This window comes from Anas platyrhynchos, chromosome 2, assembly GCF_047663525.1.
Source record: "Anas platyrhynchos isolate ZD024472 breed Pekin duck chromosome 2, IASCAAS_PekinDuck_T2T, whole genome shotgun sequence".
Taxonomy (NCBI): Eukaryota; Metazoa; Chordata; class Aves; order Anseriformes; family Anatidae; genus Anas; species Anas platyrhynchos.
Window position 1 is genome coordinate 126,586,602 of NC_092588.1, and position 17,367 is coordinate 126,603,968.

The window sequence follows — 17,367 nt, forward strand, 5'->3', positions numbered from 1 at the left end:
CTACTGTGCCTTTCTTAGAGGAGAAATAAAAAACTTGTATCTGATTGCAGCCTTTTATATCTCCTCACTAGGAAACACTGAGTAACTGAAATTCTACATTATTTGAATTTGGGATGTATTCAAAAACTTCAGCAAAAATTGAATTAATATTAATCCCATTACTACCACATCTTGTAAGCACTATGTTTATTGTAGAGCTGTAGCCATAATGCTGCTTTTACAGCTTGTGATTAGCAGTGGTAACACATTTTATTCCATGAACTACTGTCTTTCTCTTCTATTTGGCTTCACAGAGTTTGAAGCTTCTTTTTGCTACCCTTTGGTTTGCAAAATATGCCAGTTTGTGATGAAGCCTTTCCAGACGGAAACCTTTACACCCTTGGGGGCAGTATTTGCCTCCCAACAGTTCAAGTAAAAACTTAATTACAGGCTTTAAATATTGCATGATGTGACAGAACAGAACATGTAAAATAGCTGCAACTATTCCGGTGTGTTTGTTACAAGTTTATTTCAGTTTGAATATGTGAAACTCTAATCCATCCTTCTTTTAAATTGTGTTGAAGAAAATGGAGAAAAAAAATAAAAAAGGGAGAAAGAAAGAAAGAAAAGCCACCGGGATATAATAGACAATGCTGCAAGTGGGTGATGAGAAGCCCAAACAGAGAATCCCTCTAAAAAATGCCAACTTGGGTTTAAAATTATATGTTCCTTCAAATAGAAGAAACTTGCTTCTCTCCTTGTTGGCAATAGAAACACATTTAATATTTTTCCCATTTCATATGTATTTATGTCAAGAAATGGTTGTTTCCTTTTGTCTTTTAGAAGACAACAGTACAAGCTCATTCAGCTGCATACCTTTGGGGATATCAATAACACAGGAATAATCAAAGTTTACAATAGAAGAGGGACATTTTTACTAATGTGAGAAAACTGAGGGTTTTGCATTAGAAATCTTTAAATCTTTTAGGCTGTCAGGTTTGCATAACTGTTGTTGTTGTAATCCAGGGAAAAATGGTCTGTTTGAACTCAAAAAGCCCTTGACACGTAGCTTGTTGGTTGGACACAGAGAGGCCGGAGTCCACATTCCCCTCAACACTGAACAACGACTCCATGAACATGCGTATGGAGACAAGAAAGTGGAGGGAAAGAGTGGGACATTGAGGTAGGATCATGCATCCAGCATTTCACCTGAAAAGACCTTAGGTATCAGAGGTGACAACGGTGGAGTTCATCTTGCAATAGGAAAGTGGGTTAAATCAAACTGAGATGCAAGGAGGTTAAATATTCCCAAGGAAAGAGCAAAACCAGTATCAATGATGATGGAGTTAAGACACTCCACTAGCTGATGGGCTAGCTAAAGTTTTCCAGTTTATGTTTTCTGGTCAGCCCCTACCTGTATTAAATAAATGTGTCCCCAAAAGGTACCAAATGAGAGCTATAGCTATAGTAATATATATGTGTGTGTGTGTGTGTATACACATATGCACGTGTATATACACAAAAAGTTGCATCTTGAAAATCTGTTCTCTCTCCTCTCTCTACAATATCTATGTTTAAAATGCTTATAAAGCCACAATGTAATGAATCGCTAACCAATACAATGAAAAGGGACAATAAGCAGTATTACCAACAGGAGAGCTGAAGTGATTCTTGCTCTTACAGACCTTCCTAACCCTTCCTGCCATCAGAACCCTCCCTCTCATTAATTAGCAGAATTAATTATCATGCTTATGAATTGTGGTTTGAAAAGAACCAAGCTTAAAGAGCAGCAAGATTTATTAGCAAAGAAAACTAAGGGTTGGAATAAGCTGATTTTATAGACTTGTTTTCTAAATGGGAAGCATTATTAAATCATCACTATAAAATTAAGCAATTATTTCAACATGACACCAAGTACCACAGAAGGGAAAACCAGTTTCAAGTCCTATTAGCTAAAAAAAAAAAGAAAAAATAAAAAAAGAAAAAGAAAAAAAGGTCAGTAAGGGAAAAGGAAAAAAGGAAAATTAATTTCCAAGACTAATTACAAGTTGGAAGATACAGAGAAAAGCATATCACCAAGGGCTAACATTTATCTCTCTCTCTCTTTTTTCTTTAAAGATATAAATATCTCTTAGATTTGTTTAAATTATGAGCATGGGAGGACCTATTCAGTACTATCTACATTATTCAGTAATAAATAACTATTGCAATTATTTAGAAATTGCATTTGCAGAACTTACATAAATGACCTCAACTGAGTATTTAAACTATACAAGTGTAAAATATGCTGAAGCTCAAAAGTAAAAACACTCATCTACCCTTAACTTCGACTCAAGGGGAACATTACTGAGAAAGTCACAACAAGGTGGCATCCTTAATACATAATAATGACACACGCAGGAAATGCACCATTATTTATACATGTGACGTGCTGTAAATTGCTTCCATCATCAGAACTAATTGTAGTGATTATTAATGCAGTGTTATGAACTGTCAAAATTGCTGTATGTAATTACATTTGTGCAAATGCTTCATTACCTGCCTAATGAATTTGGCATATATGCACATGTAAACCACTGTTTTTGTTAACATAATGAAGGGCATTTTTTTCCCCCCTTAGCTAGTGATGTGGAACTGGTTTGACCTATATTATAAAGTTCAAGCATCCCCCACCAGAAAAAGAAGAAAAAAAAAAAAAAAGGAAAAAAACCTTTGATCTGGTTTATTTTCATACTCAGCAACAGAACCACATAATGCCAGATATTTTAATAACAGCTTCAGAGAAAAATTGCTTTCCCCTTATTCAGTACAAACAGCTAAGCTGAAATAACCTTGGTGTGTGGGTTACTTGACCACATCTTACCTCCGTATGAGTCTCCAAATAATTGCAGAGGACGTTGAGGCAAATGCTGAGGTCTCTAGTACTGAACAGGTATCTTTGATTCCAACCTGGAGGGCCTGACATGAGTCTACTAGCAATGCAAGTGTGAAAATGGCAGAGAGAGAAAAAGATGTTTTTAAATTCCTGTTCTTTGCTATGCAGTTCAAGGGTATCCTGCCAAAGTAAAAAAGGAATACATTTATCCACTTAACAACTGGCAATGTAATTGATAGCTGTGCCTGCCTCAGTTGCCAAAAGGGAGCACTCACAAGCCTGAGGTCTGAAGAAGAGTGAGATACTGTGATAAGTGACTAGTAGGCAGTATTTTTGGCAGTATTTCCCAGAAGCAAAATTGCCACAAAACCACAGACATTCTCCCATTCTCCCAAGAATAATATTTCAGATCCCCTCATACTACTATAATTAATGTAATTAATGCATTTGTAGCCGAGGTAGCTTTGACATGGCTCTTTCAGTGCAGTTCCTTTTTTTTTTTTTTTTTTTTTTTCCTGGCTGTTGGTTGACATAGTTCCCCTTAGAAGCAACTCTTACCCTGTTCCCATCCAAGCTCTGCCTTCATGTAGCCTATGTTCACATAAATGCATGTTAACAGGATCACAGATTATCCCAAGTTGGAAGGGACCCACAAGGATCATCAGATCCAACTTTTGGCTGCACTCAGGACTACCTAAAAATTAAACCACCTCTAAGAGCATTGTCCAAACACTATCTGAACTCCAGCAGGCTTGGTGCTGTGAACACTTCCCTGGGGAGCCTGAATATATTACTAAATGGCTAAATTAAAGAGTTCTGTTTGCCTTTATTGTGGTATGCTTTGCTGACTTGAGAAAGCTTGCTACTGCAGCACCTCCACAGACGACTTACCCCAAATTTGGAGATCTCTCTACAAGTTCCTCAGAGCAGGGATAACCAGGGACCTGAGCCCATCCAGGAACACTCCTGTTTTCTCCATTCTTACCTTGTCCTTCACGTGCTTCTTCCTCTCACCAAGCAACTCTCACACAGGAAAAGAGCAAAAGACAACAACAAACAGTGTGTAACCCTTGGTCATAATTTCCCTTCTTTATGCCTAACTACAGAAATTCATACATAGGGTAGTGAGGCATTGCTTGAACATCTGGATGCATAAATCTACATTGTGGGAGAATGGATGTGGTCTAACCTACCAAAAATTAAGAGCTGCACAAAGTTAGCAAGTACCATTGAATAAAATAACATATATACATATATATATATATATTTTTTTTCATAAGACAACACTGCTGGGTAAAGCTCATGTAATAAGTGCACCTTTGTCTATCTTTCTAAACACAGTTATGCATGTCTATACCTAGGTATTTAATAATATGCATGTAGGTGCTATTGTCACACCTTTCTTCCCAACATTGAGAGAAAACATGGAGGCAGCACAGGACACAGGCAACAAACATCCTGTAGCTGCCATTTAGTTTGGAAACATAAAAATCCCAAAGTTCTGGTCTGCTACACAACAGTCATGAACACCATCAATTCTCCCCACAGAGGAGTGAATACTTAAAACAAACTAATGAAAAAAAAGTCCATCTTTCTTTTACCTTGTCAAAATTGTAGAGCATAGAGTGTAGGTTAGTATCCCCATAGGAGGTTCATTGGTAATTTTAACAGTTTTCTAGTATTCCATGAGGAATGATGTGCTCTTCTGGGGTTAGAGCTGGTTCAGCACTAACGAAGACATGAGAGGTCAAAGAAACTTTCTTCACTGTATTGCTCAAGAAGTTTTTACAAAGTTACTAGGCACTTGGCTACCAGACGAATATTCTGTTGGAAAACAGGCACTATGTTTATGGTAAGATAACAAATAGATTTGTTATCCTTAAGACATAATAATGGGTTTATAACGAGAAACTGTTAAGTTATTTAATTCAAACCATCATTTTATTATTAAATTAATTGATAATGCAAAGAACAGCCTTAAAAAAGAGCTTGACCTCATGAAGGTAATAAATTTCCTACCTTTCCTACCTGCTTCACAGGCATAAGCCTGAAGCCAACACAATTTTATTTATTCTTTTATTTTAAAAGTATTTCCTAGAAATGTATAGAAATGTATAATTATACAATATAACCCATAGTAAAAAGCTTCACTTTTTTGCTCATGTAGTTTTCTTTAACATAAAGGTGGAGGCTGTAGGTATCAATACCCAGAAGACTAAAGCTTGAGAAGTACTGAGTACATCCAAATCCCCTTGGCTGCAGTTGGCCTACCACCACTCGGGATTTGGTTCAAAGTCTTTATATAATCTTCTGGACTTTCCCCAACCTTTCACTACCAAAAATATTCACAGAATTGTTACCTCCTTCCTCCCTTAGAAATGAGGCATAACAGGCTAGAAAAAGAAGTTCTGCAATACCAGAAGCCTCTTATTCTCCACTTATTCCTGTGACCTCATGCAGTGCTGCTGGTTTTAGGTCTCTGCCTGAAATGTGGATGACGCGGTCAGTTTGCACATGTTTGCACAGTGCTTGGCATGTTAAGGCCCCTTGGTGACATTATTTCAGTCGAGAGTCAACTCTAAGTCCAGCCTGTCTCCTCATTCATTGTGGGCAAAATGGTTTACAGGCAAATGTGTGTTGCTGAGCTTAAAACCAGAGGAGGAGGCAATCACCTGGAATAACCTCCTAAATATCAAATCTGGAACATGCATTTTTCCTAGGTTTCTGGACAAAGGGATCGTTACAAATATCTGGTGGCTATTTAGCATGAAACAGTGGGAGGGAAACACCTTCTTTAAATAGCGTTGACGGTTGTAGTGCCCCTGTAAACACCATCATTAAGGCAGGAGTCACAGTTTGCTAGGGCATTGCACAGGTCTTTTTGTCTGATGCAGAATGGGTTCTCAATCCATACAATGCTGGTCAAAGGTGTTGTTCCTCCTATTTTGGGAGAGCAGCACTCCAGTGGTAATTGCAGTTTCCCAAGGGCAAGTCAGGCCCATTTTATTAAAGTCTCCATCATGGCCCATTGAATGGACCAGGAGTTCTTAATTATGTGGGAGAAATGTATTCCCAGGGATGGTTCTGCCTACCCACCCGAGGCTGTGTTATCTCTCCTGCTCCTCCTGGGAGGGTGAGGATAGTTTTAAGCAAAATATGACAACATATTAATATAATGTTTATCCTTTTACAAATTCAAGCTAAAAAGAAGATTATTAGCCATCTAACACTTCTTCTGTAACCCACTGTATATATTTTTTGTGTAACCTGGGAACATCCCTCCAACTGAGCAGACACCCACCATCGGAGAGGACATTGAGCACTCACTTGAAGAAGAACCCAGTGGCCACGTGTGACAGTCTTGAGTGCCTCCTCTGTAACCATCTCCTGCACTTGTCTTAAAGAGATGTTATGAAATCTTCCAGAGTCTATAGTGAAACCAAGCTTTTTGCCTGTAAAAGAAATAATTGGGGGAGAGTGAGTGACAGAGGGGGAGGAGATAGGAAAATTAGCAGAGCAGAAAGGAAAAAGAATGATAATGCCCCCATTAATTTCACTATCACTTGTGCAATGCATATTACTTCTTCTGAAGCACTTCACTAAACCCTTACAATTTCAACAAGCAAAATTGCGAGCTCTCAACAGTGGCCTTATTGCTGGTATTAGAAAAAGCCTGCAGAAATCTGTTCCCTTGGTTTTAAGATAATGAACCTTTTGACATTTTGATAGATGCTCGGCATTGTTACTGAGCTTTAGAAACTCTTACAGGGGGTACAGAGCAATTCCCTTATGAAAAAGGGAGCAACATGTGGTAGATATCACATCAGTTTTTTAACTGATTGGTTCAGTGGGTAAATGCACAAGCCTCTCACCTTGTGAGGCCTGAGTTTAAATTGAGCACAGTGAGGTCACAGCTGTATTAACCTGGTATTCTCACTATTGTCTGTAGGGAATAGCAATCCTAAGTATAAAGCGACGGAGCCCTATACAATTGAATATAGTTTGTATAATGACCATTATTTAGTCACAGGGGGCACAAGATTACATGAGCATGGAGAAAATTGCCCTCTGGCCCTCATCTAGTCAAAAGGTAGAAAACAGTACAAAGGAAACCTGCATTATGCCAAGCACAGGAATGCTCAGACTAAGAATTTCTTACTGTAACACTTATGGTCTTACACTTTTCATCCACCCAATTTATCGCGAATATGGTGGGGGTGGAAGAAACTTTAGAACTTGAATCTTCTGCTGAAAATAAACTCTGCCCAACTTTCCCATATTAATGTGCACTCCGTTTTAATGAGAGATTATTCCAGAGGGCTTTGCTCTGTTTAGTAAAAATACACATACATGTGTTTATAGGTACATACATACAAATATACACATAGATATCATATGTTGATATATCTACAGATATGACCCCGTATGCTCCATTTCAATTGGGAACTCACTTTTTCTTATTTAGTTGGAGCACAGTTGAGCGATCCTTGCACCAGAAGCAAATAAGAATCTTACCTAGTGTCTCAATGTCTTCAAGTGGATTCACTCGTGGAGACAGAAGAAAAAACACAGGAGTGGCTGGACTGCTCTCTTCGTATGATTTTGCTAAGTCCATCCTCATGCCTTCCACATACTTTGAGCCAAGCTTTTCCTCCACAAAGTTTGTATATGTACAGAAAACATGTGCTAAAGATCAGAAATGATCTCTACTACAGGCTTCTAGCCTGCACTATTCTTAGACTGGAGCTGCTGACAGAGATGGTCTAAGTAGTTTCATTAAAGACAGCATCAGGGAAGTGAACTGAAGGCAAAAAGGGGAGCCAGATGGTGAAGTGAGACAGAGGGCAATCAGTTTGTTTTCTCTATGGGATAGGGACCACATGACAGCAGCCAGCTACTTTTGAATGAGAAAGGACCTGTTCAGTAACTGAATCCAAGAAGTCATTATACACAGGCAATACTGTCATGTAAAGCTATGGTAGCTGGACGGAATAATCACCCAGAACAGAAAAACTGCTTCTTCAGATAAACTGAATCTTTGTTATAGAACAGAATTTTAAAAATGGGAGACCCCCAAAATTGTCATCCCCTGGGGTTAGTTAACAGTCATGATAAGGAGAACTAACACTTTCAGCTATTAACAACATATCTATTTTTGTTTATTAATGAGCACTCTCCTCGGGGTACCTATATACAATCTGAAAAAAATCACAAACACAGCTCTCCAAATATGCCACAACTTGTGTCTCACTACATCATCTCTACATAAATTCATCATCAGCAAAATATTTTCTGGGAATGGCCATAGTCACTGATTACAAATTTCGTTTGACCACTCAGTTTTATAAGTTATTTGTCTGCTTCTTAAGATCTCTTCCTTCTCTTCACTGTTACACAGAAGCCACCCTCTCACACACTCACCCTGGCAGATGTACTGTCAGATTTCATACCTGAGAGCATATGTCATTGTGTCCGGGTGGAGCACCCTCAGTATGATTAGTTTCTCTAGAGAGCTTTTGTTTTTCCGTACCTGGACATTCTGAGTCCACCCACTTCTTCTACCTCTTGGTGGATACTTCAATATCTTTATCTACTCCCTTGAGCACATCCATCACTGCCATAGCCTGGAAACATACCAAAGACATAAATGCAGAGGATGTACCTTCTCTGTGAAGGCTGAAAGAGGAAGATAAATATTGATATTTTGGGGATATATCAAAAAGTCTCATTCAACCGATTACAGGGGTCTCAGGACTTACCTTAAAATACTAACTTACATATATACAGTATTTATACTATATAATACTATTATACTATATAATAGTATTTATAAGTGTTTATTTTGGCCAGTATTACCATACTGTCTGCTTACTATTAAATAACAAGATATGACAAACTGTAAACCTTGTAATGGACATTTACTATAATAAGAAGTGGTATGAAGATCGATATTATATTTCTAGGCAACTGGACAAATTATAGGATTTACAACAGGATTTCCTCATAAACCACAACACTCAATGCCTAAGGAAAAATATATTCAAAACGCAAAGACAACTCTTTGAAAGCATCACTATTTCTACTACAAATTCCTGTGGAATGTATTACTTTATCTGAGATTGTCTAGTTGTAGCTTGCCTCCAGAAATAACATCAAAAAGGATTTAGAACTAAAAAGCAATTTTCACAACCTGCCCTAATGGCACTCCATGACTGAGTAGTTAAGAAGTCAACAGGACTCTTGTAAGTGCATTGAACTCTGAATCGAAGAAGGAAATCCAATTCAAGTGCTTCTCTCTCTTTACTTCTTAGAAGAATCTTGACAGCGTGCAAAATTGAAAAAGGTCATCAGACTTGGTTCAGAGCCACTTCTGCCTTAAAGTAGAAGGCACTCAAAGTCTCATTGAGTAGGGAGCTCAAAGCCACAAGAATTCTTATTGCTGCATTTTCTGAATTTCTGATATAAGAATTAACATCTTGTTTTAAGGTTGCTTTAAAACATTGATTTGAAATCTATTGCAAATAGAATCATCTTATATATCTGCCTTTAAAGGTTGTGACAAATTTTCCCAAAACCATCCCTTCACACACACAGAGCTGAATTTACCTTTACTGTTAAAGACACCTTGAAAATCAAACTCAATGTGACAGTCTAAGCTTTTTGAAGAAAATGTAATTGCTGTTCATTTATGTACTGAATGCCAAATTCACACAAATTTTAAAATGAGCTAAACCATATTGGCATTTTTTTTCTGTAGCTTGTGGGAACATAAACAAAAACAAGTCTTGCACACTGAAGTTAACCACTTGGCTACAAATAATTTTACTACTGAAAAAGTAAATGCTTCTCAATTCCATCTAAGTATCTCCATGTGTCCTTTTTATGGCTCAAAAGATGGAGAGAAGGACAAATAGTGCACTCCTGTCTTCATCTGCATTCTAGGCCCTCTGTATACTGCAAGCACTCACAAAGCTTTGGGAAATTTGAAAATCTTGAGTTGATTTTTTTGTTTTTATGATGATGGTGGTAGTTGTTTTGTTGTTGTGTTTTTTATTTTTATTTTTTATTTTTATTTATTTATATTTTTTAACACTGTTGGAGGGATAGATTCAGTATTCTTTTGATGGCAATTTAGACTTTGTAGAAGTAGGCTGCAGAACTATAGCAACTGAATGAATCAGTTCTGGTACACAAACGGAATGCAAACCAAAAAAAAAAAAAAGGATCCTCAGTTTCTAGTAGGCTTTCTTCTAGTTGTTTTATCTCTTTAATCACATATATTAAAGAAAAAAGTTACACCTTTGCCATGGCACTCTATAGTCTCTCTGCTTCCTGACATAAATACATCTTTTTCCCTTTGTTAATAGCCCCTTCTCTTTCCATCCAAAAATGTATTTAAAAAATCAGAAATTTATTGTGCCCCATACTCTGGCTTCTGTCTATGCTGTAATTATGACAGACCTTATTTTTCAGTTCTTGTATAGATTTCCATTGTTCTTGATCCATCCCAGTACCACTGCTATAAAAAAGGCAAAGTTAAGCATCACAGTGCTACAAGCCTGGGTGATACAAAGAAATCCATTTGTATTATGATGCAGAGATATCACCAGTTTTCTCTCCCCTCACCCTTCTCTCTCCTTTCACTTCCAGATATTTGTCTGCTTGTAACTCCCATTTATACACTCTGTAGAGTGATTCCCTTTTTCCTATCACCCCCCTAAGTAGATTCCCAAATTTATAACCTTTTACTTTCTTCATGAATGGTTAGCTTCTAGTTTAATCCCCACCTTTGTTACTGATAGCTCTGTGATACAAGATCTTTTGGAGCAAGCTCTTCAGGGCAAAATCTACCAGAAAAGTAGTAATCCCTGATCTTTTCCCGGGATTTACAGATTCTAAAATAAAAAAGGAAAAATAGCAGCCTGAATGTGATACGTGTATTATTAAGAGAATTCTTATTTTACTATGCCACATCAATTCCACTATTAATTATATAACCACAAGCAGTTAAATCATGTGATCTATCCCTAATGTAGCTTCATAAAGTCACTGCAGCATTTTAAATAAATCGAGTTGGATAAAAATATCTTTGGAATTTCTGCAATTCTGATTTATATTGAAGCAGAAATCACACTGTGTGAGAAACTGCACAGCCATCAGGCAAAAAGATAGCTTGCTTAGGCAGAAGCATCATGTACTAAGGTAAGAAACAGAAACCAATAATATCAGTAACATCAATCAGAAAAATTTTCCTCACCTGAGAAGCAGTTTGGGCCAGGAGATGAGCTTATCCTTCTCAAAAAGTCCTTGGCTCATGAAAACAAATGTTGAATACGTGACAGCTTCTGTCAAACTGGAGATACACTACCAAATGTCTTCAGCTTGCTTAATTGCTTTGTGGAAGACTACTTTGAAGGCCTGAAAATAAAGAAAATTATTTTAATTTATTTAATTCCAGAATTCTGTTTGTTTTCCTGCATGCAAGATAACCAATCAGTTTCTGACTGTAGGCTTCTAAAAAGAGATGTCCTTAGCAGACTAAAATGCAAGGCACTACAGGTTGAACCATTTCTGCCAAGAAGCTTTTAGGAATCTCAGCAATCCAGGAATGAAGGCTGCAAACAGCAATACTCTTCTTCTTCCTTATATAACTCGGCAGGCATATCCCTCTCACTCAAGAAAGATGACAATTTTGCAGAGGGTTACCTTCCTTCCTTATAGCATCTAATAATTTAGATGATTTGCCACAGCGGGTTGTTTATAGAGAACCCCTGACAACTACCTGATCCTGCAGGACAGCTGCACAAAAGGCAGGCAAACTTCAGAAGCACAGTCAGAAAACACCATCACAACAGAGGCAGCCAACAACAAGAGGCCAGTGGGGAGGTACTGTGCTAGGAATCAGCGGGAAATCACAGTGCTTTCCTTTCTCAGACATACAGCGTTACCACTGTAACGTTGTGCCACCTCTGCTACAAATAATAACCAGCACATTGGGCATCACTGCTGGAGGCAGGATTTTGCTCCTTGCACTGTGAAACTAAATCAGCAAGATAACTGTTTACCTTCAGTGAGTACCGGTAGACGGGGTTGATGCTGCCCAGGCTATTACTAATGAATTAAAGAGATGCTCTTATAGGTGTTGGTCTGTAAAAATCTCTCATCACATTAATCTGAACATTTTCTTTGGCTTTAGCTATCTATAGGACGACAGTTGCCTCATTTATTTTTTAATCCATCATGATTATCCCACGTAATTACCAAAACATTCCTATCAGTACAAGAAAAAAATATGGATACACTCTACCAAACTGACTTTATTTCAGACAGCAGCAAATATTTAAGGTAAGCAGGCTTCTGCTTGGACAAACATTAGGGAATAACTTTTCCACAGCAATGTGCCTGTTCACTAGTAAAAACATGGAAATCATACGAATACATTTATTCACATTTCATGCTGGTATTTCTCTTACAAGTACTAATTCAAGCACCTAAAAAGGAAAAATAAAATAATTGTGTGGCAGCTACATACCATAAATAGGAAATTGTGAGTATGTGGGTGGACAGCACTTGCTGGACAGACAGGAGTTTGACAGTTTCTAGTTCATAAAACTAATTCACTAAAAATAATTAATAATGCACATTTTTACAAGTGGCTTCAAGCTGTTAAAAACAGCTCAACCATTATTACATTGCACTGTATTTCTGCTGCAGCTGACTTTGCTGATTTGAGTTTTTCTGTAAGTTTACTGTCATCTAAGAAACTTTCCTGGCAGCTGACAGGCTGAGCAGCATGTCCTTCTCCAGCTGCTTGAGCTCAGTCTTGAAGCAGTTCTGCTGCTTGACCAGCACTGGCTAGCAGAAAGAATGAAAACTCTGTACTCAAACAATAAAAAATAGCAGTAAAAATGCTGGTTTATAGCATTTGTGAGCTATTTTTATTTAATCGCACCAGATGATTTAATTTAGTTTCTGAAAGAGGTAGTTCATCTTCTGTCCTAGTACACTAGAATTAAAGTTCTGGGACACTCAAAGCAAGAATGTCAAGATCATGGTCAAGGAGGAGACCACACTCACCATGGACCAGAACTTCAGTTCTCTCCTAACCTCCTTCCTCCTCAGACTACAGAAAAGGATTGGGATCTTGTCAGAGAAGGTGAGTGGTAATCTGCATGGCATTTGAGAAAACCAAGAATAGCATGAAGCTGGAGAATCCCACTAGGGGAGCAAGCAGGGTGGGGAAGTATGGTCATTGTCTGCTCTACTGCACAGGCCCTCTGATACTGCAAGTATTTGCCCAGTCTTGTGAGTTCTCCGTCAGAATCTGACCCTATCACTAAAAAAACCTACATGATGTAGGTGTCGTTAAGTGTACATCCACATGTGGAGCAGTGTGCTGATGCAGAAGAAAATGGAAAGTTGTTTTCACATGGTGTTCCCAAGTATATTGCTTTCATTCTTCAAGGGGTAATTAAGCTCTCTGACCCAGCTTGCCCTTGCATGAAGTACAAGTACCTCAAAGAGATGCAGCTAATCTTCGCCGATGAAGTTTGATAAGTGTATGAGCTAACTGGACAGAGAAATAGGAAGAATTCTTACTACTCATTTCATACCCTTAAGTACCTTTTCAATTTTTTAGACCAGTCTGCTCAAGGTCCTCTTTATATTCATATATAAAAGTATTTCTGTTCATAAAGTAGCATACATCGGCTATGACTGCAAGAACCACAGAACTGCATTTCTGTAAGAATAAATTATAATTTATTAACCAAGTACACCAGGTCCTAACCAAGTGCCATCATATCCTCTTATGGACTGGCATGAAGTTTTATTTGCACTTATTGGCTGAATATCATTAAAGCACAAAGCACTGTACAAGGCTTTAATACTGTACTGTAAAATAATTGCAATGCACAAAGCAAACCGAGCGGTAGAAAGAAGTGTGGGAACAAGATCACAATACATTTAATTTCTAGCAAAGCTTTAGGTCTAGCACAGCCCTCTTGGAGCACCAATTTGAGCAAATCTGTAGAAACACTTGCTACACTTTGCAGAGTCTGACCCTTAAAATCTTTCTAATATGTGGGTTACTAGCAATTACAGTACAGCAGATTCAAACAGGCCTATTAAAGTTAGCCTTAAAATCTCAGAAGGAGCAACAGAGAGATCAAAAGATAAGTCTTTACCTTGCGATTTTCCAAGTCTAGCCTTTCAGCACCAAGCAACACAGCCAGCTGCCGTTCTTCCAGCCCATCCCTGGTGATAGTGAGATTAATGAGTGGTCTGAGCCTGTAGCTCTGGCTTGTAGTGAGAGTTAGACAGCTTAGTGTGAAAGATGAGACAGAAATTCCTGTTGAATTCATATTGTTTTTCTTCAATCTGGATGTATCTAAGAAAGAATAAGAATGAGAATATAAGAATAAGAATTTTTTTCCCACAAGAACGGGAAAAAATCATAAATATCTTAATTACAAAAAGATGAGTACTGTGTGATCATGGCAGCACAAGAAGTGGATACAAACCAAACTTTATGTGCCTGCACCTTAAGGAACAAAATGATGATGACTGAGCACACCAAAACTATATGAAGAATACATACAGCATTTCTTAATTGGCACAGCTTCCTTTCCACATATATGTACAGCAGACACAGGTAGATTATTCACTGCTGTGCTGAAGAGTCTGTGGCTGAGGGGTAAACTTCTATCTTTATTGCTTACAACAAGCTTAGGAGAGTTTTCAAATAATCTTTTGTCAAATAGCTTACAACTGTTTCTTTACATAAAGGTTTATTTATTTATTTATTTATTTATTTATTTATTCTGTACAGTGATGGCTGCTTTGAATGTTTTGTTCCAAGAAAGGAGTTCCAAATATTGATAATTGTTTGTTTGTTTAAAAAGAAATCTGTATAGTATTTATGCAATGGAATGCAAGTAGATGGAAACTCATTTCATAAAGCTCAAGTTCACATTGTCTAATCAATTTTTTAAGTGGTTGCAACACTACAGATACTTAATATTAAAACACAACTCATGAAAGTCACACCAGTACGTGAATAAAGCAATTCTCTGTACAAACAAATATTGCTTTCTTTTTAGGATATCACAGTGCACTGCCAGAGTCAGGGGCATATATTTCAACTGTCAGCATTCTTGCCTGCCTCTGACATCCCCTTAGCCAGAAGACACAAGCTAAATAAAATGGTGTGCTGAAAGCACTTTTGCATTTCACCAAGGACTAGGATGAAAAGGCAGTCACTTATGATACACTGCAAGTGAATTCCCAAGAATAACTTAATGTGTCTGGTCCTAGGAAACCCATGACTCTACAAGACAACATTGGATGTATGCATGTTGTATACTAATGCAATGCTAACTACAGGAGATGAGCATTCCTGTCTTGTGCTTGCATAATAGCCACATTCAGCTAGATACATTCAGCCAAACAGTTTTGTCCTTCAGGTAATTCAGCCTTCCTTAGATAGATGTGAATTCACCTTTCAGTTCTGCAACTTGGATTTCAATTCCAACACTGTGGTCCTTTCATACCTTTTAAAATTGGCTACAGCTGTAGAGAATGAAACACTAGAGCTTGAAACAGAGCAATTTCATTGCACTTTTAACACACACACACAAAGGCAAAAGACAGAAGCACAGATCTGACAAAAAGTGACTTTCAGTTTGCTTTGCCAGTGGAAAAACTTTACTAAGAGAGTCACGCTACATTCCAGAAGGTCTATGTAGTGATATAATAGGCTTTCAAGTTATGGATTCGAGTACTTACTTTATGGGTTCTCAGTTCACAAGACCAATAAATTACCAAGTTCTGTGATTATCATCTATGAAAGGCAAAAACTACATAATGACTCAGTTGGCTTTATTACTGCTGCTATTCTAGTTTTTCTGTTAATTACAGATCTGGGAAAAATAAATGTTTTGTTATTACTCTCACACGGTTCAAGGAGTATAAGCAACAACTATTCAAATAACTGCTTCATTTTTTTAAATTAAATGCATCCATTTAAAGGTTGACTCTGGTTTCTGAAGAAATGCAGCAGGTATAGGCACTATAAGGGCTATGAAAGCCCTTGATAGAAGACATAGCAAATAATTTACTCCAAAGAAATAACCCAAAGTAGATTTAGTCTTTAGGAAATTTTTCTTCTTAATCTCCTATTTCACCAGCAGAGGTTGCTAGGATGGACTACATTAATGTACAATTCTAGTTAGGAATAAACAAAGTATCTCTCGTATTAACTCTGTCTCTCTATTATTTAGGAACATGCAAAGTAAATTAAAGGGAAATTCTTATCTGCTCGTGTTTTGCTGTTGAAATAGTCATAGATCTTGAAAAAATAGATTAAGAGATTTGAAAGGGGTTCCCAAGGCACTTAAAATCCTGCGTAAAGTTTAAGGAATAACTGATTTTTAGCAAAAACAAATACTAAGAATGAATATATTGCAGAAGCTTATACACACACCAAACTCTCATCTGTGAGAAGTCTATGAATGAGTCTGCCAAAATTGGAGTTACCAGCACAAAGAACTGCTTTTCCCTTGTCACATACTGGCTAAGGAAACAAGCCTAGGACTTTCAAAGAGAGCATCTGATGAAGACGAAAAAATCTTCAGCATACAAACATGATCTCTTATCATGAAATGGCTTGAGTTTATGCAAACACTTTTCATAGCAAATATTTTCATGCAACTCAAAATTAAAAAGAGTACCTTTCAGGGTGGATGTTCTCCAAAACATGCTGTGACTCTAAATGGCAAAAACTAGGATAGCTTCCTATAAATAAATGTTTTGTATCAGCTCAGCAAGAATGAAAAGAAGTGATAAATTCTTGGACAGAAAAGGAAAGGGAAACAATATTTTTCTGTTTGAAGAAAGAGGGATAAACACATTTTCCAAAGGAGCCTTCTTTCACTTCCTGCTGCTTAAAATTAAAAGCTTCTGGAAAAGACTTTCAAACTCCAACAAGTAACGTAGAGAAAGCAGTTGAACAAATCAGGTGAAAACAAGTGCAGAATGGAGCTGTTACTAGGCAATCTCAGTAGGCAAACTGTGTAAGTTGGTCAAACTAGTTCAGTTGGAAAATGCTGCCTTAAAGTTGCACAGCTGGTGAGACGTTCAAGGCAAGGAAAGCTATCCCTGTAGAGAAACCAAAGGAATTGTCTTGCTGTGTGTGTGCATGAATAACAGTCATGCCTCTTAAGAATGGAAACTTGTTCATACAAGCTACATTTGCACATAAATCAAATTTCAATGCATCTTAAATAATCCTAAATAACCTAATCTTTCAACTGAAGAAATGTGACTACCACTTTGTGAAGGTGCAGAGGAGATGAGTGGGTATAACAGTTCATATGGTGCATACAGGGTCTTATGAACAATGAATTTATTCATCTACCATCTCCCATATGAGTGAAAATGATATTGATCTGTACAGTTAAATGCCTACATCCAGTTATCTCCAAAACAATGGTTCTGGAGAGATGGTATAGGAA

At 37.5% G+C, this 17,367-nt stretch overlaps 1 protein-coding gene across 1 annotated transcript in view; it reads right to left on the reverse strand.

Moving 5' to 3' along the window:
• The window catches only part of DNAH11 (dynein axonemal heavy chain 11), a 111,694-nt gene that overhangs the window by 10,896 nt on the left and 83,431 nt on the right, over positions 1 to 17,367 (reverse strand). The window contains 17 exon segments of the mRNA XM_072033967.1: positions 1,083 to 1,088; positions 2,836 to 3,034; positions 4,456 to 4,490; positions 4,493 to 4,524; positions 4,526 to 4,596; positions 4,598 to 4,678; positions 6,182 to 6,306; positions 7,370 to 7,518; positions 8,305 to 8,373; positions 8,375 to 8,478; positions 9,049 to 9,197; positions 11,137 to 11,272; positions 11,920 to 12,054; positions 12,546 to 12,622; positions 12,625 to 12,709; positions 14,041 to 14,131; positions 14,133 to 14,243. Coding sequence (XP_071890068.1) covers positions 1,083 to 1,088; positions 2,836 to 3,034; positions 4,456 to 4,490; positions 4,493 to 4,524; positions 4,526 to 4,596; positions 4,598 to 4,678; positions 6,182 to 6,306; positions 7,370 to 7,518; positions 8,305 to 8,373; positions 8,375 to 8,478; positions 9,049 to 9,197; positions 11,137 to 11,272; positions 11,920 to 12,054; positions 12,546 to 12,622; positions 12,625 to 12,709; positions 14,041 to 14,131; positions 14,133 to 14,243 — 1,655 coding nt within the window.